This window comes from Gallinula chloropus (assembly GCF_964237585.1).
Source record: "Gallinula chloropus genome assembly, chromosome: 4".
NCBI lineage: Eukaryota > Metazoa > Chordata > Aves > Gruiformes > Rallidae > Gallinula > Gallinula chloropus.
Window position 1 is genome coordinate 18,904,501 of NC_140088.1, and position 25,626 is coordinate 18,930,126.

At 39.9% G+C, this 25,626-nt stretch overlaps 1 protein-coding gene across 3 annotated transcripts in view; it reads left to right on the top strand.

Moving 5' to 3' along the window:
• NAV2 (neuron navigator 2) overlaps positions 1–25,049 on the top strand; it is a gene marked incomplete at its 5' end in the record, with an annotated part of 391,595 nt that extends 366,546 nt beyond the window's left edge. For all 3 annotated transcript variants that reach the window (XM_084263024.1, XM_084263022.1, XM_084263023.1), the window contains 16 exons: positions 2,393–2,476; positions 3,099–3,210; positions 3,695–3,840; positions 6,355–6,527; positions 9,378–9,531; positions 10,054–10,213; positions 10,683–10,783; positions 12,541–12,636; positions 12,794–12,962; positions 15,011–15,246; positions 16,404–16,558; positions 17,024–17,095; positions 17,553–17,749; positions 18,201–18,319; positions 22,513–22,716; positions 23,819–25,049. In XM_084263024.1, coding sequence (XP_084119150.1) covers positions 2,393–2,476; positions 3,099–3,210; positions 3,695–3,840; positions 6,355–6,527; positions 9,378–9,531; positions 10,054–10,213; positions 10,683–10,783; positions 12,541–12,636; positions 12,794–12,962; positions 15,011–15,246; positions 16,404–16,558; positions 17,024–17,095; positions 17,553–17,749; positions 18,201–18,319; positions 22,513–22,716; positions 23,819–23,944 — 2,304 coding nt within the window. In that variant the 3' untranslated portion in view covers positions 23,945–25,049. The remainder of the gene's footprint in view (positions 1–2,392; positions 2,477–3,098; positions 3,211–3,694; positions 3,841–6,354; positions 6,528–9,377; positions 9,532–10,053; positions 10,214–10,682; positions 10,784–12,540; positions 12,637–12,793; positions 12,963–15,010; positions 15,247–16,403; positions 16,559–17,023; positions 17,096–17,552; positions 17,750–18,200; positions 18,320–22,512; positions 22,717–23,818) is intronic.
• Between the last annotated feature and the right edge of the window lie 577 nt (positions 25,050–25,626).

The following is a 25,626-nucleotide window of genomic DNA, read 5'->3' on the forward strand; positions in this document are numbered from 1 at the left end:
TTTAGGGTAAGTCAGCTGTGTGCTGACGATTAATAAGTCTGAAATAGCTCTGTGAAAGGTTTTGCTATTCTGTAAATATTAGGTGAGAGAATGGCCCTTTCCGCTTGGAAAGATTTGGCACTGTTTTCCTTGTGTGTACAGAATTACTTTTAATAGAGAAATGGAATAGTGTTTGCTATGGTTAATATAGATGATTATGGCTAGTGAGACAAATATACATTGAATTTCATGCCTGCATTCAGTTACATATGCAACTGCATATAGATGTGTGTAAATATACATATATACATATGTATACCTATAAATACACATACATCTATATCTATAAAATGTTTCTGTCATCATAGTCCTAGAAACATAGTACCCTTTTGTCAAGCTTCTTTCCACCTTCTCAACCTAGTTTTTCTTCCCTTTACTTCTCAGTCATTTTCGATTCTTTGCTGATGTCCTGACACTTAGTTCTCAGTGTTTCATGGGGAAAAAAAAAAAAAAAGGGTATTTGGCAAGTGTCAGGGAGTTTTGGGTGATATTTAGCAAGTGGATCTCAGTTGCAAGCAAGGTTCACTCAAATATTGGAGAAGCCTTTGAGTTAGTTGCAGGTATCTTAGCTGATAAAGCATCTGATAAAGCTGTACTAGCCGCAGTGCTGCAGTAGTCCTGTCTCCATCATTAGCTGCCTTTGACAAGAAGAAATGTCTGGACCGATTTGACTGACTGGGCTTTCATTTGTCTTGTTGGGTACCACAGTGAGATTCTCCATTTCTGTGACTTTCAGTGTCTTTTGGCCTTAAATGTCCCCAAGGAAAATAGTAATTTCATTGGCAGGAAGTTTCTGCCTGGCCTTCCCCTACCTAAACATTTGTTTACTGTTTTCTGTTTTAGTTGAGCTTTTAGGTTATCCTTCCAAAACTTCTGAGTGACATTTTGGGTCTTTTGGTACTCTCTGAAAAAAAGGTTTAAACTTTTTGTGAATTGCTGTATGGCAAAAGTTCACTACTTGAAAGTAGCTGAAAACTATTGCTAAATGACCTTTTACATGCTAATAACACCCCACATAAAAAAGTCAAAGGTTAAGTCTGCTTTCCAAAGTGAACAGCAGAAGATGCTTAGAATCTCTCTACATTTCTTGGTAGGAGGTCTTTGCATGCCATTGCTTGCAATAGCTTGGGGACATGGATAGATAACCAAGGACATCTTTCCATGCCTTTTTCTTATTGGGAATACTTTCAGGTGACAAGGTGTATTCCCTAAATGTTCCCTGAAAAGCTGTAGTTACTTAATCTTCAAGATATTAAAAGAAAAAAAAAATCTTTCTGTTTCAACAAAGTGACAAGATGTGTTTTCCATTTATCAGAAAATCTAAGCAGCTTTAAACAGCTGAGACAAGTACATGAACTGGATTAGTTCAAGATGTGTCTCTTCAAAGGGGACCCAGAAAGTGGTTTTACTCTCAGGTTTATTCTGGATGTGGGAAATGCAGAAGAAAATGGAATTCCAAACTGGAAAGAAAACCCACTTTATTGCTCTGTTTGTGTCTAAAATAACTGTCTTGACTGTTGAAATCATGGTATCAAAGAAGTAGATGTAGCAGGTGCCTGAGCAGCCACTTTCAGGACATCTCCCACTGATGGGTCAGGTCACAATGTTACTCCTAGCTTTGTGTTTTCTAAAGCATGGTTTATACCCTAAAACTTCATCCTATTGTAGTGTGCTGATAGTGGTAGTTGTACAGGAATCATGGAATGAGTTACAGCGAAAGGGACCTTTAAAAGCCATCTAGTCCAACCCCCCTGCAGTAAGCAGGAACACCTTTAATGAGATCAGCTTGCTCAGAGCTACATCAGGCCTGACCTTGAATGTCTCCAGGGATGGAGCCTCCACCACCTTTCTGGGCAACCTGTGCCAGTGTTTCACCACCCTCAGAGTGAAGAACTTCTTCCTAATGTCTAATCTAAACCTCCACTGCTGTAGATTAAAACCATGCCCCTTGTCCCATCGCTACATGCCCCTACAAACAGACCTTCCCCAGCTTTCCTGTTGGTCCCATTCAGGTACTGGAAGGCTGCTGTAAGGTCCCCCCAGAGCCTTCTCTTCTCCAGGCTGAACAAGCACAACTGTCTCAGCCTGCCAAATGAAAGGGCTGTCATTTTCTAAAATCCTGAAATTGTTCTGTTACCTTTGGCATTTCTAATTCTCCACAATTAACTTGTTCCTGGTAATTTGCTTGCAAACATTTTCTTAATGCATGCTCTACACATATGACCTTTTCCAATGAGTGTTATTTTCTCTGTGTCCTTTACACAACAAACAAGGTGGTCCACTGAACTACCTGCAGAAATATTCTTTTTCTCAGGGGAGGGGACAAATGACTCACATATGGTTTAACTTTCAGGCTCACCTGGTGGCAGCATTTGAGCAGAGTCTGGGGAACATGACGATCAGACTGCAGAGCCTGACAATGACAGCAGAACAAAAGGCAAGCTTCAAAAGTTGTTTGGGGGAGTCTTAACTTCTGTTTCCAGCGCTATTGCTCATGCTCCTTCTGTAGTTGGCAGGGAGAGAAGAAATCACATGCACCATTTGTCCTGGTTTCATCAATTGTGTCAATGGAATAAGATGAAATTAAAAAATTTGTATAAAATATTGGTTTTCCTCACTGTGATGTTGTGACAACCGATCAAGTTATTCCTATAAACTGTTGCATTGGACACAAGCCTCCAGTATTGGGTAGTTTTTTAATGAATTTCTTCCCGATACATCCACACGTGTATTTTCAAGAGAAACACCAAGAAAAATCCTTGCATGACAGGCAGGGGTGGATTTTTGGATGGTGTACTCGAATACATGCGATTTCTTTGTTACAGAGCATGTACTTTGTTTTTTTGTATCATAATAACCAAACTATTTTGCAACCTATCGAGGGCATGCTTCCCCAGGTATACCAAACCATCTTTGTTTCCTTGCACGGGTGTATATATATATATACATGCTATAAATTGTCTATCAGCTACCAATGCTCAGGTCAAACTGTGGCTCCTTTTGAGCAGTTAGATACCATCTGTGTTTCCTGATCTCTCACCAATTCTTTCATATTCAAGGACTCCGAACTGAATGAGTTAAGGAAAACTATAGAACTACTGAAGAAGCAAAATGCTGCTGCCCAAGCTGCCATCAATGGAGTCATCAACACACCAGAGCTCAACTGCAAAGGTAAGAAGCAAGCACCGCATTTAGCAGCAGTCTGGTGCTTATGAGACTCTAGTCCTCTTGGTAATAGCTGATGTAACCATCAGAGATCAGCTTTACTTCGTGACCATGCTCTTAGTTACTTGTTCTGGTGTCATATGGGGATTTAAAATGGGTTCCTGTGTAAATAGCACGATAAATTCTGCCTAAGTAAATGGATGCATTAGACGCATGAGAAAGCATTTTATCAAAGCTTTTCCACCTTCAGTGTGACCCCTCTGAACTTACTACAACCATGCTTCACCCATCTAGACACGGGTGTGAAACAGTAGTGAAGCAAAGTTACCCATTTCAGAGCTGCCAGGCACTTGGCTTTATTTTCAGTAATTTCCAACACAAAGTCTTGAATGCAGTCTTGTCTTGATCTCACTTCTCTTATTTATCCCAGTAGTTTATGCTTTTACCAAATTTCTTGCATAATTTTGACCCTGTGTCCATTCATATTCAGGACCTGGAGCTGCTCAGCCCGCAGACCTGCGGATCCGAAGGCAGCACTCTTCAGATAGCGTCTCCAGTATTAACAGTGCTACCAGTCACTCCAGTGTGGGAAGCAACATTGAGAGTGATTCAAAGAAAAAGAAAAGGAAGAATTGGGTGAGTGTATTTTAACAGATTGCTTGAGGTTTATATAGAATTGTCAGAACATGCAGGGTGAAATCTAGCTGCTTGGCTCCTCCTTCCTCCCGTCATGTAACAGGTCAGCACAAGGGCTATGAGCTGTTTAAATCCTGTGTAAACTCTCTTTTGAAGGCTTAATTGAGTCGTAAGTGATGTATATGCTTGTGTTGACTCTGCCTAGGATTGAATTTTAGCTTAACAGCCAAAAGGCCACTCTTAAATTAGGAATAGCTGTCAAAGATCAATTCTGGCTAAAAGTAAAATGATGTCCAATCCCTTAGGGAAAACTTGACGTCTGTCATTTAAAAAGTGCACAATGAGAGACTACTCTTTGGATTTTTTTCTTTTTGGCTTGCAGGGCTTTCTTTTAAGTAAACATGTTAAACTCTGATGTGAACATAACCGTGGAGTTCTACAGCAAAAAGAAATCCAATAAAAAATAAGTATTGTGATGGACATTTATTTTGCAAGATTTTGCAATACTTACCTGTCATTTCCCATTTTTCCTTCTTTGCTCATCATGTACTGTGTACAAGGTACCCTGTACTGGAGGAAAGGTACATTACATTAAACTCCCATTTTCAATTAGACCATAATTGCCTTAGTGACCCTGTCTGTAGTTTGGACTGAAGTCCCTAGATCCTTCACTGTAGCCACTAAATCCACCCCTTCCTTCCCCCTGGATCTTTTGAGCTTATGGAAGAATCTTTATAGATACAAAATGCTGTTTGAGCTGGTAAGAGCTCAATTTGTATTTGCAAAGTATCTTCTCAGACATGTCTGTGAAACACCTGAACTGTAAGGAATAGCTTCCTGAGCAGGTTCTTGGTTTTATTCTGTCTTATCCCGATGATTTCATTTTTATATCTTGCCAGCTCCTTCGTAACAGTAGTATTTCCACTCGGCCCCTTTAATACTTGGTTGAATGGAAAAAAAGTCATCTCCAAATTGTTCTTGTGCTGGGTTACATACACATTAGTTATAGACAAACTAGCGATTTCATTTGTTATACAAACTTTTGTAGTCATTAAGCTTTACATAAGTTAAACACTTTTTAGATTTTTGCTTTAGCTTCTATTCTTTGTTATTGTAACTTTGTGGATGCTATCCTACATCAGCCTATGCTTCCCATTCATCATGTGACTATTTTTAAAGAAGGTTAAGGAAGTATCAGGACAATATTTTCATATTGTTATTAAAAATGAATGCATCATTGTAGTACAATTTAGATCAGAAATTAGTAATAAATAATAAAAATATATTGAGTCTGATGTGTACATTGTTTATTCCTTAAATACTGAGGAGATTCTCAGCTGAGGTCTTTTTGTTTTATATATAGAAAATACACAGCTGTCCACTCAGAGCTGAAACACCAGGTTTTCAACATTTCTAACTGCAGGAGTCTTGGTCTGCTTTAAAAACAACTTAAAGCTCTTATTAAGTCAGCCTGTTTACAACATGTAATTTGTCATGGTGTTGAATGGTGTTCACAGAGTATCCTGAATTGAAAGGGACCCACAAGGATCATCAAGTGTAAACCCCACTTCCACACAGGGCAGCCCAAAAGTTGTACCTTATATCTAAGAGCATTGTCCAAACTCTTCTTGAGCACTAACAGTTGAACTGTAACTTTGAGATAACATCAGTTTTATCACATGAGTATTCATTCTTTTTGTTGTTTGGAAAATAGCAGCTGAATTTTAAAAAAAAAAAAAAAAAAAAAGAGTGCTATTTTAGTTGAAGGGAATATAGACAAGATTCAGTCTTTTCACTTGGTGAAATACCTGTTCCTGCAAGGAAAATCACAATATTAAATTGGCTTTTAGCCCAAACATTCTGCCTGAGCTAAGGAGCAAATATAATTTGAATAGTTAAAAGATTTGGAGTCTGGTGTCCCCCTAAAGTAATGCAAAAATAACCATATGCTGTTTGAAACACCTGGTTTTGGAAAATACAGGGTTCCGGTTTTGAAGTAACTGTTGGTCTTTGTTGATTATTGGTCATGTTTGTCTTAGAAACCCAAAGCTTTCCTTATCACAGGCTTTATCTGTTAAAACATGTCTTTTTTCCTTCCCCCACTTCCTTTTGCTTGTGCTTCTTCTGGCAGGTCAATGAGGTAAGGAAGACCTACTTTAAACTACGACATACAAAGCTAACCTGTTCATTTACATGACTAACCGTTTCAGCATCATTAACCTTGTCTGAGCCACATTACGTTATAGCTGCAAGCTGCTACAACATCGCTGTAAAGCTTGTTGCACTGAACAGAATTTGCTTTAAAAACCAGGAAGCACTGATGTCCAGTCCTATTGACCTTATTAATCTCATTAAATAGTTAAGGAAAGAAAGCTTTTTAATTTTATTTTTTTTTTTACTCAAAATGGCTGTATTGTTTGGAGAATTTGCATGTTAGAGATTTTACTCTGTGGCTGGTTTTGCCTGGTTTCATTCTTAATGATGTGCCTACTGCTGTGGTCTTGTTTTTTTCAGTTACGCAGCTCCTTCAAACAAGCTTTCGGTAAAAAGAAATCCCCTAAGTCGGCATCTTCTCATTCTGATATTGAGGAGATGACCGATTCTTCGTTACCTTCGTCACCAAAGCTGCCACACCATAACTCTGCTGTTTCGACACCACTACTGAGAGCTTCTCACTCCAACTCTCTGTAAGTGATTTTTAAAAAAAAATTAAGTAGAAAATGGCAGTGGAAAGCATCTTGCTGTGTTGGTAGAGGAGAAGTAAGTATCATAAAATCATCAAGGTTGTAAAAGATCTTCAAGATCCTCAAGTCCAACCATTAGCCCTACAACATCATAACCACTAAAAACATCTCTCACGGTGCCTCATCTACCCAGTTTTTGAAACACCCCCAGGCATGGCAACTCCACCACCTCCTGGGCAGCCTGTTCCAATGCTTCACCACTCTTTTGGTGAAGAAATTTTTCCTAATATCTGATCTGAACCTCCCCTGGCACAATTTGAGACAAATATGCTTTGGGGAGAGATGCAGTGTTTTCCACGCTAGCTTTACAGGACATCTTTAGGGCACTTCACAGAAACAAGCAGAGGCAAAATGTACCCTGTGCCATCCTGTCCCCTTTAGGTCCTCTGTTCAACAACGTGTACATCTCCATAAGCACTATGAGAGTCTGACAGCTGGATTGTTCTGTAGATCAGAGCTGCTCTGTGACCCAGTCCTGCTCCCAAACACCACTTATGTTATCTCCCAGAGGTGGGCTGTGTTTTGCTGAGTGTTTTGGGTAAAATCTGTAACCCTCTCGGACTGGCAAAAGAATGAGCAAAGATCACACTTGGAACTACTGCCTGCTAGTTTGAATGCTCTCTAATCTAAGGAGGTTACAGGCAGAGGACAGAAAACTTTTATGTGTATATTCAGGGAATTAAAGATAGGTAAACTGAGCCCCAATGCTGTACCTTTGTGTTTAGTGTCCAGGAAGCAAAAAATCATTGCATCTTTACTGTAGCATAATTTAATATTTCATTGGGGTGCTCTCTCCACAGAACATATTGAGTGTTGATAACCAGGGTGGCTTTGAGTGCAGAATTAATTGGATCTCTTGCTGTTAATGAAACAAGCCAGGCCAAGTCTGGGGTTTTGTTTTCTCTGCTGGCTAAAGATAGCACATATTGTACTAATCAGCAGCGGTGAGTTCCTAAGTTGACAGATTCAGATAAAGGAAGGATTTACTGGAAATCAAACAGCATGGTTTAGTGATACAGCTGAAGTCATCTAACAGTTTATGCCTGAAGAATGGAGATGATCTGCTCCTCTTTTCTTCTACACCTTCCCAGCAACCTGTGCTGGGTCCTTCCCTTGCACTGGCTCTGCTGCATCCCAGGGAATTCTAATGAGCTGATACAACACATAAATAAGTTGACAGAAGTGTGAATGGGTTTTTCTTCCCCAGGTTGCCAGGGTGGCTCAGCGCAGGAGTCTGATCAGGCTCTGAGGAGTGCCAGAGCTGGCATAAGGATGGGGGCATGACAGCAGCATGGCTGGGAGCAGGCTGGGACAGAGGAGTCCCATGTGTCCTTTGGGTAGTAGCAAGCTATCATATAGGCTCATCTCTAGGACTGAACCATACCCTTCTGCTTGAGAATAAGATGCACCTTTAAAGCCAGGGCTTCTGCCTTCTGAGCATCATTTGATGTTCATGAGATCACAGGCAATCTTGATGCTTTGTTTTATCCATCTGTGAAATAAAGTGCCTTACTGCACTGGTTTGTGTCTAAACTCACTTTTAGAATGTACTTGGAAAACTTTGTAAAACACTTTTTTCTGTTAGTACTATAGTACCTTCATCACTTGAATAGGATAAATAAATACAGAAAGTTGTAAGAGGCAGTGGAGTGAAACATTGCAGCCTTACGAACTTGCAGATGGCATGCAATGCTTCCAGCCTGATTTCAGACCAAATGCAAGTGAGTAAGTACCCAAACTTGAAGTTTTGCGCATCACTTGTTTTCACATGAAGAGGGGAAAACAATAGCAATAGTTTCTAGCCATATAGCAGTGATGAAATTTTTGTAACACAAGATAATCCCCTGTGATTATGTTTTTTAAAGCTTCTCCAGTCTCTCGAGCCTGACTCAGTGAGTTTCTGGTGACTACAGCAAATTGTGCTTTAGAAATCTAAGGCCAGAAAATTGTCAAATGATGATCCCTTCTGTCATCAGTCAAAACACTGTGTGCATAGGTCTCCTCTTGACATGAAATCCAAAGGGCTAAAAATGAGAAGAGAGTAAATATGGGAACTGAGGAAAGGTTAGAGCACAAGTAAAACTTGTGTATTTTGGCTTATTGGCTTTTTGGTGGGGAAAACATCTCTCATTAACCTGATTTAGGGAGAGACTTTTTAAATGAAATCACCCTCACAGCATGCAGCTGTGCCATTGATCTTTACAGAGATACACTTATGAATGTGCTGAAATGTTACTCACCCAGAATCCCTTTTTTGTGGGAGGAGGGAAGAAAAATGCCACCAAAAATTTTTTAAGCATGAGTGCTTTAAAGTGAGCAGGAATTTATCGCGCTTGAATAGGTGTAGAGTTCCAAAGCCCTGCAGAACAGTTCAGGGAAATCCAGCTGTGCACACCTGGTGAGCTTTAAATCTGTCTGTAAACTCATCAATCTCCAAACAACTGCTCTTACTGCCTGCACCCCCTTAATTTATTTAGATTTTGGCTTTAGAAGTTTTCCTTTATGGCAACTACCATGAAAAAAATGAAGGCTATCCAATAGTAGGTGACTTCCAGGATCCTGTTTCATATGCTGATTAAAGAAAAATAACTCTCAGACGTATTTATTGCATTAGTCTCTGATGTTTCCATGATCTATTTAATATCTGATTTATGGTATCACTAACCAAATAAGCCAAAACTATTGCCTGCTTCCTGCAGAAGGAAAGGGTTTTGTTTCTCCTTTACTAATAAATGCCGAAGAAGTGCTATGTGAAGAGTAACAAGTGAGCCTCATTCAATGTTCCTTCTCCAGCATTTCTGAATGCACCGACAGTGAAGCTGAAACAGTCATGCAGTTACGAAATGAGCTAAGGGACAAGGAGATGAAGTTGACTGATATTCGTCTAGAAGCCCTTAGCTCTGCTCATCAGCTTGACCAGCTTCGGGAGGCAATGAACAGAATGCAGGTAAGAAATAACCACCCCAAATATTACATTCTATGTTGACATGTTAAAGCTCGTGCAACCTGCTGCACAATAAAGATCTCAAACAAGGTAAATCTGAAGTTTCTGAATCCTTACTTGAAGCTGTGTCTAGCTTTGTGCCAGTGTTATACCTTGTACCTTCAATAAAAGTCAGCTTGAACATGTGAATTCCACTGCCCTCAACTCTGCAGCTCTGTTTCAGCCCTAGGAGATCAATTTGTTGACTGTCAACAACCTCTTAAAATGTTCCCCTACTCTCTGCCTTAAAGTAGCTGCATTTCATCATTTAGTCAATCCCTGCATATTTATGTTTTCCAGGATACTTTGAAAAGTTTCGTGGAAGGGACATTGTAATAATTAAAATCATTAATTTATTAAAATAAAATAAACCATAATGAAAATGGCATTTCTGCTAAACTAGTATTTATTCTTTAGTTACTTGTGTTGCACACCTAAATGTATTGTTTTCACTGGACCTTCTAACTCCTGACCTGTCTTTTCAAGAGTGAGATTGAAAAACTAAAAGCAGAAAATGATCGGCTGAAATCTGAAAACCACAGCAGCTGTAGCAGGGCTCAGTCTCAGGTTTCCATTTCATCCTCTCCAAGACATTCAGTGGGTCTCTCTCAACACAGCTTGAACCTCACGGAGTCGACCAGTCTCGGTGAGTTTAATGAGAAAGGCAGTGGGCAGGTTTTATCCTGCACTTGGAAGATTTGGTTTGGTTAGCCATGGAAAAATGAAAGCATAAAAATTATTAACAGTTGAGGTGTGGAAATATGTCAGGAGCTGGCATGAAGCCTTCTTTTAAAATGGCGTCATAGGTCTGCTACGCCCTAGATTGGATTTGTCCAATTATGACCTCAGCTGCAAAGAGTCATGTTTAAAGCCATTTAATGGTGCACATTTGCCAGGGGATATATTATAGGAAGGAAAATACAGAGTAACTGACTAATAATTTTCAATGACCTTCACTTGTTAAGAGTGGTACTGATGGTAGGGGAGTCCGTAAATCTGGTTCTTACGTTTTACCTCTGGGCATGCAAAGCCCAGATGTGCAGTGTTTGACTACAATAGACCAGAATAGTCTTCAGTGTTACAGCTGTGAAGCTGCTGATGTTTTCTGTCCACAGACATGCTGTTAGATGACACTGGAGATGGCTCTGCCCGCAAGGAGGGAGGCAGGCATGTCAAGATAATTGTCAACTTTCAGGATGAGATGAAATGGAAGGAGGTGAGTTGTGATTCATCCCCAGCTTTGAAATTTAAGTGGCTTTGGAATGGAGCAGAGAATTCAAATGCAATTTGTTTTGGAGGCTTTTATTTGAAGAATTATTTCTCAGCAAAATAGTTCACTGGTGCATCACTAGTGATAGCCAAGGCACTCAGCTACCTCACACTTCCTTGGAACTGCTGAGAACCCACACCTCCAGCTCAGGTTCTCTCATGGCCTAATCTGCAATAGCTTTTCATTTCAGTTTCATGTTGGTGCCATCAACACTGGCCGTGACGCATGTTGGCAACACAAGATTGCTAGACTAGACCCACTCGTCAGTGGTGTAGCTGATGTTATAATTTATGCCTTTCAGTAGCATCTCTGAAAACCAGGCCGCTCTTTCAGCATCAGGAGGTTAGCACTACCCTGCACCTAGGGATGGTTTAAGACTGATGTTAAAAGCTGCACAAAGCTCTTGGGCCTTTCTATTAAACTTCCTTACAGTTTTAACTAATAATGGAAATGATACAGTGTGTAGATAGAAGGTGAACCAATATTCTGCAAGAACTTAATAGATCCAGACTGGGAGATCTTATCATTCTAGTTCAAGTTGCCCTCTCTGGTGCAAGGTTTCCATTTTGAATGACATCTTTCAGAGGTTCTCCATTCTCAAGTTATTTAAAGTATCCCAAGTACCCACATATATTCCCACATATATTTCACATAGTATAAAATTGCAGCCACCTCATGTGTGTAATGTGTGCATGAACATACTACACAATCTTTACCGAGCACTGACGTTGCTATCTCACATTACGAGTACCTGTAAGAGTCTATTTAGGAAGTAATTTGATGTCTTGGGTGGACAAAATTTGTGTAACCAAAAATAAGATTGACTCAACAGATATTTCTATTAAATGCCAATTTTGCATTAATAAATTGCAGCCGCAGATAAGCAAATTAAAAATAAACCCATGTTGCTAATTCTGTTGGATTCCACCGTGCTCACGGTCAGTACAGTTGCCACGTGGAAATTCTTCCTTATGTTTTAGTTGAACTTGAAGCCTTGCAATAGAAATTTAGTTTTCCTTCAATGACTGTTGCACAGTGAGTGCAGCTACAGGAGAATAGTAAGATGAGGTGCACCCTGCTTTTCTTACATGCCTGAGAAATCAAAAACAAAATTATCAACTAGAGTCCTGTGATATACCAAACATAACAGACAATTTGTTGTATACACATATATATAAAAACCCCTCTCTCTCTAAAACTGTACATATACACATATAACCGTGTATAATGTGTGTGTATATATATATATATATTTACATGTCATGTCCATGGCAGCACTTCTAGAAGTAAATAGGATAAACCTTGCAAATGCAACATATTTGATTGGCGTGGAAAAATGAACATGCCGTGAACCTTTCCACCTAGAATTTTTCTAAGTCTTTCTGTCTTTTTATTAAGCTGTAATCCTCTCAGAGGCTTTTTTAATTGTTCATGGATTGATTAAGAAATAGCTTTTGACATAGCATCAGTGTCATTTAAATATCCTTTAGATTGTGACTCCAACACTGTACATGATGTTCAGTAGAAAAGAAGAATTTTATGTGTCATTTAGAATTCACCACAGAGTGGTAAAAATGCACCATAATTAAAAAAGATAAAAAATGGGCAGGGGGGGAAGCCAGCATTTTAGTTACATCAGACAGACTTGTTTGATACAGTTAGGTTTTATTTATTATCTTAAATTCACATCTCTGTGCATTTAGGATTTGAGGCCTCGCACCTTCCTCATAGGCTGCATTGGAGTCAGTGGCAAGACCAAATGGGATGTTCTGGATGGGGTTGTAAGACGGCTGTTTAAGGTTAGTGAGTACAATTTACTGTGTGCTTGAATTCTCCTATTAGATTTTGATAGTGCCAGCAACATTTAACTTGCTCAGACTATCGCTGTTATAGCCTGGGAAGAAGTCATGGAGGCTTCAGAGCTGCCTAACTTTTCCTGCCCCTTTTCCGCCCTAGGAGTATATCATTCACGTGGATCCCGTGAGCCAGCTGGGTCTGAATTCAGACAGTGTTCTGGGCTACAGCATTGGCGAAATCAAGCGCACAAATAGTGCAGAGACCCCTGAGCTGTTGCCCTGTGGCTATCTAGTTGGAGAAAACAACACTATTTCTGTTACCATCAAAGGTAATTGCGCTTGCCCTGTCTGTTGCAGTTCTCACTAATTACAGTTTTACCAAAGCTTGCTGTGTCAAGGATCTCAGAGGAGTAGAAACTTTTCTATTGTGTTTCTTTTTCCCCATCGCTGCTTTTTATTTACTGGCCCTTCTATTTTCAAATGAAAAAGACAGCACTTAGTGTATGCTAAGCCTATAAATTCAATGAATTTTCAACCTGTATCAGTAGGAATAATTACACACATTGCTGTTTTCTCCATATATATTGATCTGGTGCCTGGAGTTGTCCCAGAGGAGACCTCAGACCATAACGGATCTAGTGGAGTTGTTTGAGCAACAAAGCACTTTCCAAATGAAGAAAGCCTCAGAATTTTATTACCTCTTTGTAACAGCTGTAGTTATTCTCTTTCACACAGAGTAAAACAATTCTTGATTTCACTTGCTTGATTTATCTCACTGAAGAGTCAGTCCCTCCTTACTGGTAGGAGGGGGGCCCAGAATTCGCGGCCACCTTGAACTCTGGATTTTTTCAGAATGTAATGTTTTCAAAACTCTCATCAGTGGCATTGTATCATACTGATATGAAATTAATGCTTCTCTTTTGCATATAATCCCTTCTGGTTTATATATGAACCATCTTAATATGAAAACTATACTATGAAGCTGGGTTTGAGAGGGAAAAAATCCTCATCTGCTGCATTTTGGATGTACATCAGTTTGCTCAAAGTTACACCAGTGACATCTCAAGCACAGATCTGCGTACAGCAGTATAGTTGTTTGGGAGCCTTGCCAAGCACTCTGCAGCTCAGCTTCAAAGTTTGGCTGTGGCATTTGTCTAAAAGTCTTTTGATTTTTGAATATTGGTGAAAAAAATCAATTACCTTGGGTGGGAAATCAGAGGGCAGGATGAGCCACTGAAGCTTGATGTGAACACAGGGTATTCTGCTCACTTAGAATGCATTGTCCAGTAGCATAATCCTATACAAAATACTGCTTAAGGACTAGCTATACCTCTAAAGCTGCAATCACTATTTTATATTTAACTTTCATTGGCTTGACTTGTACTTTGAAGGTTCATATGTGATAACAGTTTTCAATAAAATAGAAATTATTTAATCAATTAATGGAAAAATCACTTACATGTACCTTTGAGATATAAAGCTGCTTATATAAATATTTAATATTCCCAGTAACCATCGAGGTGCAAACATTTCTCTGTGTGATCTGCCAGCTTCCCTGGCTGCTGTTTGTTTTGAAGTGCTCTGTGTTTTCCCTGAGCCAATTCTGCCTAAAGTGACTGCTGACATTGCGTAAATGCTTATCAGTAAGAGTTTTATGTTAGAAGAGATAGCAATCGGCATACAAAGGAGTTTAATTACAAGTGTTTGGGAAAGTAGGGGGAGTTGATGAAAGCTAGGGGTTTTTTGTGCCTGGTGATTCAAAAGTAAACAGGTAAATTCTGGATGAATGAATACTATGCATTGCGAATTACTGAAAAATGCATCGTTTCTGTGTGAAAAGTGTGGCAAGGAATCATTTAGTGTGGCAACTTTCATGGGGTCTTTAGACACTGTAGGATGCAGCCAAGTATGTTGAAAACTGGGTGAGCTGAAGGAGGATCCAGGCTCAGCTCACAGGTCACTTCTGCACTTGGTTTTACAACCTTTATATGTGTTCCTCTTGGTCACAGGGAATACCAGGGTGGGGAGGGGGTTTGTCTCTGAAAAGGAAAACAGCTTGGTCAGGTCCAATCTAAATCTGCTGTTCCAAAGTGTCATTTGGGGGTTTCTCCTATTGTTACTTGGCCCCCACTCATAAAAATCACATTTTTCAGTTTTCTGCTTTGACTATACAGTCATTTCAACTAATCTTGATTTATTCAGATTCCACTAACGGGATTGCTTTGCGGTGTTACAGCTACTTAGTTAAAAAAACCCACCCAAACAAAAAAAAAAACAACAAAGAACACACACAAACTCCACAACCTTTTAAAAATGCAGGCATTTTGGGTAAAAAATTTGGCATCACACTATATAAGAAATCTTCTTCCTGTTGCAGGTATCTGTGAGAACAGTTTGGATGGTCTGGTGTTTGAATCACTGATCCCAAAGCCTATACTGCAGCGTTATGTCTCTCTCCTGATGGAACACAGGCGGATTATTTTATCTGGCCCCAGTGGCACTGGCAAAACGTACCTAGCAAACCGTCTGTCTGAGTACATGGTCCTTAGAGAGGGCAGGGAGTTGGCCGATGGCATTATTGCAACCTTCAATGTGGACCATAAATCCAGTAAGGTGAGAAAACAGAAATCATCTTTGCACAATTAATGCTGTTAGGAGGGACTTCTCCTGTATTCGTTCACCAAAAGCCGATTTTAGACTTAGCTTTCCTTTTAAAGCATTGTGTTAACCCTGATGGGAATAATTTACGCTTTTTCAGAACTACGGATTCACCTGATCATGGGCCTGGAATATAGCAGGCTTCCAGGTGGATATTTAAAATACACTGTCATGATTTTCAGGTGGTTAGGAGCCTGAGAATTGCTGAGGAAGTCAAACACCGGAATAAAACTCCCAGCAACTGTAGCAGTCCCTACTGCACAAGGCCATTTTCCCAAAACCCCTCCAATGCATCTCTAAGCTGTCCAGAGTTTCTGCAGCTGCAAGAATCAGTGATTGTAATCTGCATATACTGGGTTTGTTGTCCAGACACATTCCTGCACTGATAAGGCATGCCTCCGCTTTTTTTTGTGCTGCTGGTTTTGCTGAATTATACCCTCCAGTGAACATCTGGATTAAAGAAAAAATCCCAAACAAACCTCAGCAACTGTATGTATTTCCTCTGAAGGAAAGGGATGATTGAAATAGTGGTTCTAGGCCACTGGTATAATTTGAGACATGAAATAAATGCTTTAAATCTGCTGAGAGCGTTTCAACCACACCCAGTCACCCAGCTACAGCACCACAAGGTTATCCTTCTTTCACAGTGTTACTGAAGGCGTCCGAATGTGGCCTCTGCCAAAGGAATGTTTTATCTCAGATGAATGCAGTTTATTTATCAGCTGTATTTCAGTAGTCATGCAGTTACAAGGAGATATTATGAACCTAGCTGGGATGCAAAGCTTGATTTGGTGTACGGAGTGTTGAACAAGTTCCTGAAAAGAAAGGAAAATACATTTCAGGCTTCTTAAGTGTCAGATAAGGACAGTATCTTACCCCCTTTAGTCACTTACCTCACACAGGATTTCTGATAGCGTCTTAGAATCTTCAGCATAGCCTATAAAGAGAAAGAAACCCACAGTCTTCTATTTTCTTATGCCAAAATTGTAAGATGGAAGGATCTTCTGCTTTAGATACCATTACAAAGATAGTAGTTTATTTATTTTAACTGGATTTTCAAGGAAAATGCTGAGTTTTTTTCTCTTCTCTCCCCTGCTACATATGCATTACAGGAACTCCGGCAGTACCTGTCCAACCTAGCAGACCAGTGTAATAGTGAAAATAACGCCGTGGATATGCCTCTTGTAATCATTTTGGATAATTTGCATCACGTTAGCTCCCTAGGAGAGATCTTTAATGGACTTCTAAACTGCAAGTACCACAAATGGTAAAGAAATAATACCAGAACACATTTCACATTCCATTACTGCAGACAGACAACCATTGTTGCAAAATGTGATCACAAAACTGAACTGTAGATTAATTTGATAAAGTAGACTGAGGTGGCCAGACTATTCATAGTTTGGACAGCACTTCAGGGTTTTTTTCTCTTCATAAAATGATCAAGTCACCTGAAATCAGTAATAAAAAAGTAAGGAAGTGTTTGGGTAATTTGCATTCACTTCACTTTAGTATCTTCAATACTGAAACCAAATTTTTAGTGAAAGTTCCTGCTTTCAGAATTTGATGTTCCCAGAAGTCAGATTCTCAGTAGTGAATTTGGTTATAAGTAACTACAAAAACCTGATTTGACAAAAGAGGTTTGAATAGCCTTTTTTAATGTTGAGATCTTCCCAAAAAGTTGTTTTTCAAAACTTGCAAGTATGATTTGCTTTATTTGTTTTTTTCACAGTCCATATATTATTGGCACGATGAACCAAGCCACCTCCTCAACACCTAATCTTCAGCTTCACCATAATTTCAGGTACTGTTTATTCATGTTTCTTATTTATGTTTGTAGGCTGTCAATGGAGTAATGGCTACTGAGTCATCTGAAATTGTTATTATCAGCTGAAACAGCAGACCAGGAGAGAAATACCATTTGCTACTAGTTGCTGCCCTAACGTGTGCAGCTTTGTTATGATGCTGTTATTAAAATAAATATGGGTCATAAAATTTCTCCTTCAGAGGATTCTTGAAGATACTTGATCAACTACCAAATTTTAAGTAATATATATTAAATGAAAAATAAGCTGAAACAATGCACAACAGAAATTGTTTCATCTAGTGAACGCATCATTCTAAAATAAACTTTGGGAACTGCGATAACCCATTTTGATCATTATGATAATCTAGAAATAGTAAGAGGAAATGTAGGCCAGAGTAGTTATGTTCAGTAGCATGAAAGAGAAATAATGGACATTTCTGCTGTTCTGCCACAGATGGGTGCTATGTGCTAACCACACTGAGCCGGTCAAAGGCTTTCTCGGCCGTTTCTTGAGAAGAAAACTAATTGAAACAGAGATCAGTGGCAGGATGAGAAATGCGGAGCTTGTTAAAATTATTGATTGGATTCCCAAGGTCTGGCAACATCTGAACAAATTCTTAGAGGCTCATAGCTCCTCTGATGTTACTATTGGTAAGTACTCTGCCCCTATGCTTAGGCATATGTAAATATATTTATTTTATTTCTTTGTATATCAGGTGCATCTGTGTACATTTCCTTGTGCTTTTTGAGGTGACGTAATTTCTTTAAACCCCTACTTCTAGATGGTGGTGTACTCTCAGGAAAACCGTACAAGAAGTTTCTAAACTTTTTTTTTTTTTCTAAGTAAAAAAGGACTTCTTTCTAACTCCTGGATACAAACTGTGTCATGAAATCGGGGTAATTGTTTTCACCTTGAAGGGTACAGTTACTCGCGTTGATTCAGAGGAATTTCAGCACTCAGTAAGAGCACTTCACCAGATAGCTGGTGATGTTCTCTCATCCTTGGCTTCTTTCCCCAGAGAACTGGTAGTTGTTTTTTGATCCCATTTCGATGCATATCTTGATCATGATTTGAGTGTGATATCTGAATTTCCCTTTACAGGTCCACGGCTCTTCCTCTCCTGCCCAATAGATGTAGATGGCTCTCGAGTTTGGTTTACTGACTTGTGGAACTACTCCATCATCCCATATCTTCTGGAGGCAGTTAGAGAAGGGTTACAGGTGAGCAGGGAAAAGCAAAAAGTCATAGGTCTTGAGTGTTGTCTGTTCAGAAGGCATTGAACAATGCTGAATAATGGCAGCATTTGCTGTAGGTACCACTTTGCACACTGAATACCTGCATGTCTGAAAATGTAACCTAAATTGTCCTTCATTTCAGGCAGAATTATTGTCTTCAAATGATTTTGAAATATGGAGTAGAAGCACTAGAAGTCCAGATTAGATTTTATGAAAAGTGTTTAAATGCCAAACTACTGACGTTTTCAGAGGGGGCAGTTTGACACCCAAATATCTTTCAATAATCTGTTCCAGAAACACACCTTAAAATTCTCCTGTGCATCTGAAAAAATATGTTTGTGGTCATTAACTTAGCTATGCAGGATTTTCCTGTGTAAATTAAATCTTTCAACAGAGGAGGAGCAAAGCTGTGTATAGAGAGGAACATATTAATGAGTGACAGGATCAGTATCAGTGACATTTTGATTACCTCTCAGGATAAGGGATGAATTTTTTACTAGTTTCCCTCGTAATTCTTTCAGAGGCCACAGTGAAATCATCATTGTTTGCCTGTACTTAGTAACTGATTCATACTCTAGCAATCTGGATAGTTGTAAGCACTGCCACACCATTTCTTGCCGTCCGTATGACTACAAAGCTTGTTGGAATCAGAAGGAAGGTTGAGCAGAGGACTGCTATGGATTTGCCATGCTGTCATGGAAAAAAGGGGAGGAGGGGTTTATTCTCTGGTTCTCTGTTCACAGCATAAGCACACAGCACATAATTTGAAAGATGGTTTTGGAGATAGCATAGTCTACTACCAGTAAAATCTGTGCATTGCATGCATGAAAGCTGGACGTGAGATCACACATACAGAAAGAAAAAGGTTGATCACAGTGGGAGTCTAGAAGACTGAAAAAGAGCTAAAGGTGGATGGAGAATAGGAAATGTATGTCAGTGCATTGGGAGCTTCTGTTTTGGTAAGAGGACAAAGGCCATTTCAAGGCGATCACTATAATTACATCTGATGGGTAGGAAGAGAGTAGTGCTGCTCAATCTAAAAAGACTTGTTAGAAAAATAAAAGCATGATAAGGGTTCAGAAAAGAGCAAATAGGTGTCAAGAAACAGGAAGAGTTATTCAATGACAGATGAGAAGTTCAAACTATTCGGTTCATTCAAGAGGAAGCTAAAATATTACTTGGTCTTGGACATGGCTTGTTATTAGTTATAATAATTAATAGGTGCAAAATTTTAATTCCAGAGGTAATAGGTTCTCAGTCACATGCCTCTGTGTCCAAAGTCTTTCTGAAACATGAATGGAGTGTGAGCTCCATAGAGAAGCAGTTGTGTTGCAGAATGGTTCCTTCATGTTTGTGAAAATTAGTTCTCTCCACTCTGCTACCGCAGAGGACTCACCATTGCAGTGTTAGTCAGGTCGCCTTACAGTTCAGATATGTAGAAAAAGTATGACAGATTTCTTCTGGGAAATATGGGGCTTTTTGGTTTTATTTGCTTGTTTGCGAGGTTTCTTTTCCGAGGGATACCCTTTCTGTGTTAGTTTCAGCTCTTGTCTACATGAGAGTATTCTGCAGACAATAGAGAAATCGCGCGGGTGCGCCAGGCTGAGGACTTGAATATGGACTAAAAATAAGGGGGTAGGAGAGGGGTGTGGGGGTGGAAGTGGGGATTTTACATTGTCCAGTTAACAACCACCTTGGGTTTCATTTGCTATTTTGGCAAACAACCATTGCCATTTGAAAATTGTCAGTGCTTGGAGACCTCGTTTTCTTTGTGACAATTTGGTAGATTTCTTAGATGTGAAGAAAACGACGGTCCTACAGTACAAAACACATGGAGGAGCTTTGCTAGAAATAGAACAGAACTGTTTTACAGAACTTCCTGTCCAGGAAGGTAATGGGAGCCAATTGTCTTTTTGACTTAAAACAAGGGAAAGGAGAGCCTGTGACTTTGTTTCTTCCTGAAATGGAGAAAACTGATACGATGATGCTTGAGTTCTTCGTATGGTATTCGGAAGCTCTATTACCGGTGTTCACAGAAAGCATTGAAAAATTAGTAATGGAAATGAAGAGAAAGAACAGCAATTAATTAAAACATTCTTTTCGCTTGTTCGTTTTGCCTGATGTCTGCATCTTTCTTAAGGTTACTTGAGTGGCTTGTGGTCCAGGTGTAGGGATTTCCTTTTCTCACTTTGTGCTTTAGATTCTTTAGCCATTTCAGTCCTATTTCCCCAGCTTCTACTAATTAAATAATTTCTATTTAAATAATTTCTGTTTAGCTGATCGATAAGAGTAAGACTTCAGTACTCGAAGAGCAGATAGAGTTGTGCTAATTAACAAGCTGATGCTATAAATGTGTTTCATTTTGGGATATTTTCTGTCCCCCACACCCACAAAGGCTCCTCCAAGAACCCATCTTCTCACATGAAACTGCCTGCCAGAAAGGAAGGGTGGGCTGCAGATTCCACTCTGATCTCTGTGGATCTAACCTGAACTATTTTTATATTTCTGTTTCTCATTTAGAGAACTATTTTGGGTCAAAGACAAGTGAGCCAAATGGATCCTTTACAGCAATCGTTCCCATTGGAGTTTTTTCCGCTTTTCAAAAAAGCGGTAATTAGAGGGTTATATAAACCCCTCGTGTACCGATACAGAACACAGCACCAGTAAAAAAAGGACCCAAAGTCCCTGTAGCTTCCTGTCACTGTCACTTGTATGTCAGTCATTTCTCCGCAATGCTTTGTGAAGCAACCTGTTAGATTCTTGTGCCCTTTAATTGCTATCTAGGAAACGTGCAGGTGAAAGGGATGGACAGAACTGGTTGCTGTGGGAGGGGAATAGTGAGTTAGACATTGAGTCTGTCATCTGCTGAAGACAGGCGCTGATTTCATGTACTGAGATGGGAATTTTACTTACTAGTTAATTTTCAGAAATGAGTTTGGATCCACACAGACCTTCTTGGTAGCAGCAGCATGTGAAAATACTAACTTCTCCCCACTTAGCAACTGGTGTGTTGCTGTACATTCAAGAACAAGATTAAAATAGGAGAACAGGTTTCCCACAGCTTGAAGACATTATGCTGGGAAAGTAACATAGTATATTTCAAGGATGAAGAGTATTTGGGTGGTGGGACAGTCTGTGTTCAAGCGTGCCTGGCACCATCTGTCAGGCACCTCTGCTCTGGGTTTGGGACTCTCTCATTCTGCTTCAGAATAAAGCAGATGGTGGTATTTAGAGCAATTCAGTACTTCTTTCTTGCAAAAAAAAAAAAAAAAAACCAAACCCAGGAAGAAATAGTGATGAGGAAAGTGAGACAGACTTGGATTTGTCAGAGAGCTGACAGATTTCTTTGCTAGACCACTGCTTTTCCCTCTGTGCAGGAGGGATCTCTGAATTCAAGTGACAAACTCCAGCTGCTGAAGGATGCTTAGGCTGAAATTATAAAGCAAAAGGAAACTTTTAAAAATCACTAGAAGTTGTATTACATGCTTTGGAAAATCATGTGGCATGGAAAGGAATGCATTCTCTAGTTAAGGCAAACCAAATATATCAGGAAGAGAACGGTGGCATTCCGTAACGCAGTCTGTTCAACACAGGAAACATTTTTGAAATAGACCTTGCTTACATAGGAACATGACCATAGCTAAATCCTGCTGGCACTTTTTTTTGGTTGAGTAGAAAGAAATTCCCCTGACCTGAAAGCCTTTTGCGATGGTATCTGCCATTATTGCCTGATGACAGGTTTCACGTTTCCTCCTACACATTCTGCTGACGGCTGTTTTGTGACAGCAGCAAATGTAGATAAGGCAGCTGCTGATGCGATCAGGATGTCAATGCTGATGTATATTGACTTCTGTATGTTGACTTTATTTAAGTTTATTAAGTGAGGGTATGTTCAGGTCTCCCTTTCTTCAACTGATGCCAGGAAACGGGCACTGCAGCCTCAAAGGAGGTGGTCGCCTACTTCCAACTCGGTTGCCATTAGAAACAGCTATAAACTTTGTATGTCATATAGGTAAGGAAAATCTTACTTGTGTGTCCAGCCCTTCTTACAAGTGTTTTCTGCAATCCAAGACACAAGGCATGTTGGTTTTGGTTAGGTAGGCACTGAACGCGATGGTAGGAATATTTTATGTGTTTTTACTAATAGGAATATTTTACGTGTTTTTACGCTTTTCCAGCTGTATGGGAGGAGAGCTCCCTGGGAGGATCCTGCCAAATGGGTAATGGACACCTACCCCTGGGCAGCCACCCCACAGCACCACGAGTGGCCTCCTCTGCTGCAGCTGCGGCCTGAAGACGTGGGCTTCGATGGTTACTCGATGTCCCGCGAAGGCTCAACCAGCAAACAAGTTCCAGTGAGTGATGCTGAAGGAGACCCGTTGGTAAGCTCTCATTTTTTCAAACAGCAGAACTGCTTTGTTTCCTTTGTTTCTAGGAATTAGAAACAGGAATAAAAAAGTAAAGGACAGCTGAGGAGTGTTTAAAAGCTTTAGAATGAGGTGGCAGGGTTTCAGGGGAAGTCATCAAGTCAGCTCAAGGAATGCCTTCACACAGAAAGCCCATACAATTTTGCAAGAAACAGTAGCAGACACTTTCCAGATTTGTTTGTTGAGGATGTTTTGAATATCCCGCTACCAAAACCTTGCCACACAAACCCAAAACAAGGAGTAACTGGGGATGTGTGTAATAATAATAAACTTAATTTCTACACTGTGGAATTAAAGATGTCATCTTGTTAAATATACTTGAATAGCACAGTAGAACCATTGTATTTGTCCTACTTTGCCACAATCACAAAATAGGCTTGTTACTTCATGCAGCTTTTTTAGAGCTGTATTCTTGACACTGTGACTGGTGTCTAATTGATTGAATACCGTGCATGCATATAGGGAAATGATAATGTATATTTGTATACAATGTATAAATTGAGTTTGACAGTCACACTAAACACATTTTCTTCCAATGGGATAGAGTTATTGAAGCTGCTGTGCAAACTATGAATGCCTTGGAGCTGTTCTCCTGAGGTGTACATTTTTCTGCATAGTTGGGAGTATAGAATGTGCATTACAGCTTTTACTAGCTCACATATCTACATACAAAGGCAAACCTAGATATCAGGACATTTGGATTTGCCTCTTTTTGACTGATCTGTCTGTATTTCTGTGGGTCAGAAGAGGAGAAGGGTAAGATGCTTGCAGAACCCTGTTGAGCATGGCTGTGGACATTAGTCCATTAGCCTTCAAACTTACAATTTTCACCATTACAGGAAAAGCACACTTTTCATGGCTAACTTTTATGCTGCTATAACATATTGTGCAGTTAATATCTCTTTTCAGAAAATCAGTATTCATTACCCCAGATGTATCTTTGTTTCCTTTGTTACCCACTGGCAAAGTGAATGCCACTGTAGCTTTCATGTTGAGTTTATTATTTTTTGTTTTAATGTCAGAATAGAAATAATTGTGAGCTCCTGTGCCTTTGCAGATGAACATGCTAATGAGACTACAAGAAGCAGCCAACTACTCAAGTCCTCAAAGTTACGACAGCGACTCTAACAGCAACAGCCATCACGATGACATCCTTGATTCGTCTCTGGAGTCGACGTTGTGATTTTTCTCAGATAGAAATAGGTTGTTTCCATTATTGCTCTCCCACTTGGCAAGAACTCTGATGACAGACTGATGAAAAGAACATGTTCCTGGGCTGGGATCTCAGTATTAGAGCTGCAAGAACAAGACACTTGGAGTCAGTCTTGAGCCTGGGTGCAGGCAACCCAAGCAACCTTTGTATTGTTTTTCTTTTGATGATGATGAGAACTGCACTATTCCTTTGTTTTCTTCTGTTTAGTTGCTGTAAGCTCTCATGCCTAAGATACTGAAGATGTTAAAAATGATGATAATTACTAAAAGTTGAAGAGGGACACACACACTTCACAACTTTGTGCCATGTACTGTCCGGAAGGAGAGGGGAGAGGAAATTTTTGCCTATGCTGCTTCTGACCAAACACATATAGGTGAGGGCTGGACTTTTACCAATCAGCTTTGTGGATTAAACTCAGCTTCATACAGTTCTGGTGCTATAACAGTATCGCTTGCCTTGGTAATAATACTCAATAAAGGCAAAGCTGCAAAACAGGGAAGTTTGAATAAATATTAAAAAAAGAGAAAAGAAAAAAAAAAAAAGAAAAAGCGCTGCTCTCCTTGCCAGTCTGAGACCTTGGCTTTCTTTCATTGTGTGTTTATAAAGATATATATATAAATAGGAATATATAAAAATATATATACAGTCTGAACAAATCAGGTTTTTTCAAACACTGTGTAACAATCAACCTTAGTACAAGCGAGAGATCAGGTTAGCCCGCTGCTAGTCAGGGCCCTATTCTCTTCCCACTCACATCCATGTAACCACCTCAGTTGGCTTCAGTGGCATTACACCCCATCTATTTACAGTGATGAGAGCGAGCTTCCCTCCTCTGCAGGAGCCAGCGAACGGGCCGTCTGTGCCCCGTGTAGGCCTGCAGCTCCGAAGGGCCTTCGGCAGCGCTCAGGCCTTGCCAGCCCTGCACACGGAGGTGAGCTACACCCCGGCAAAGGGAGTAATTGGACTTCCAGTTTTTAATTCTTGCCATGAAACGTTACAGCTGTTTTTCTAAAAACTTTGGGTTTTGTTCAGAGTTTTTGTTCCAATCAGCACAACCATAAATGGGTTAATTAAAACTCAGCTCTGTGACAGTTCCAGTGCTACTCTGGTGACAACATTTACTTCCATGACTTTTCTTTTTAATTGGGGGTGGGGGGGCGGGGGGACGGGGGTGGCGGGTGAAATTGAAGTATTTCAGCAGTATTCAGGTCTGGAAAAAAAAGGAGGGAAGGTACCACATCTTTTCAATTTAGCTGGGCCATGCTTTTGAGTTTTGGCAGAGCTGTGAACCTGCTTTTATTTCTTCTCCTCTCTGAACGCACACACCTACACTACCAGTGTTAAGGCTTGTACTTCTGTTGGGGAACAAGAACACCTCCCAGGGAATTGCGCTTTCCTTTCTATGGAAGCAAATGCTTACACCACCATCACCACAACGTCAGCTGTACCTCAGCAAAAACGTCACTCCTCGATAAATTATTTGTACTAGCCTTTCCAGCTATCTTTCGGTGCTGAATTTTAAAGCAATGCCTTATTTTGTACTAATTGTGTTTAATTAAATCAGTGCTGTATATTATGGGATTTTATTTAAAGAAACAGGGCTAAAGTCATCTCTTGGAATATCATTGCTGTGAATATTGTTTGTATGAGAT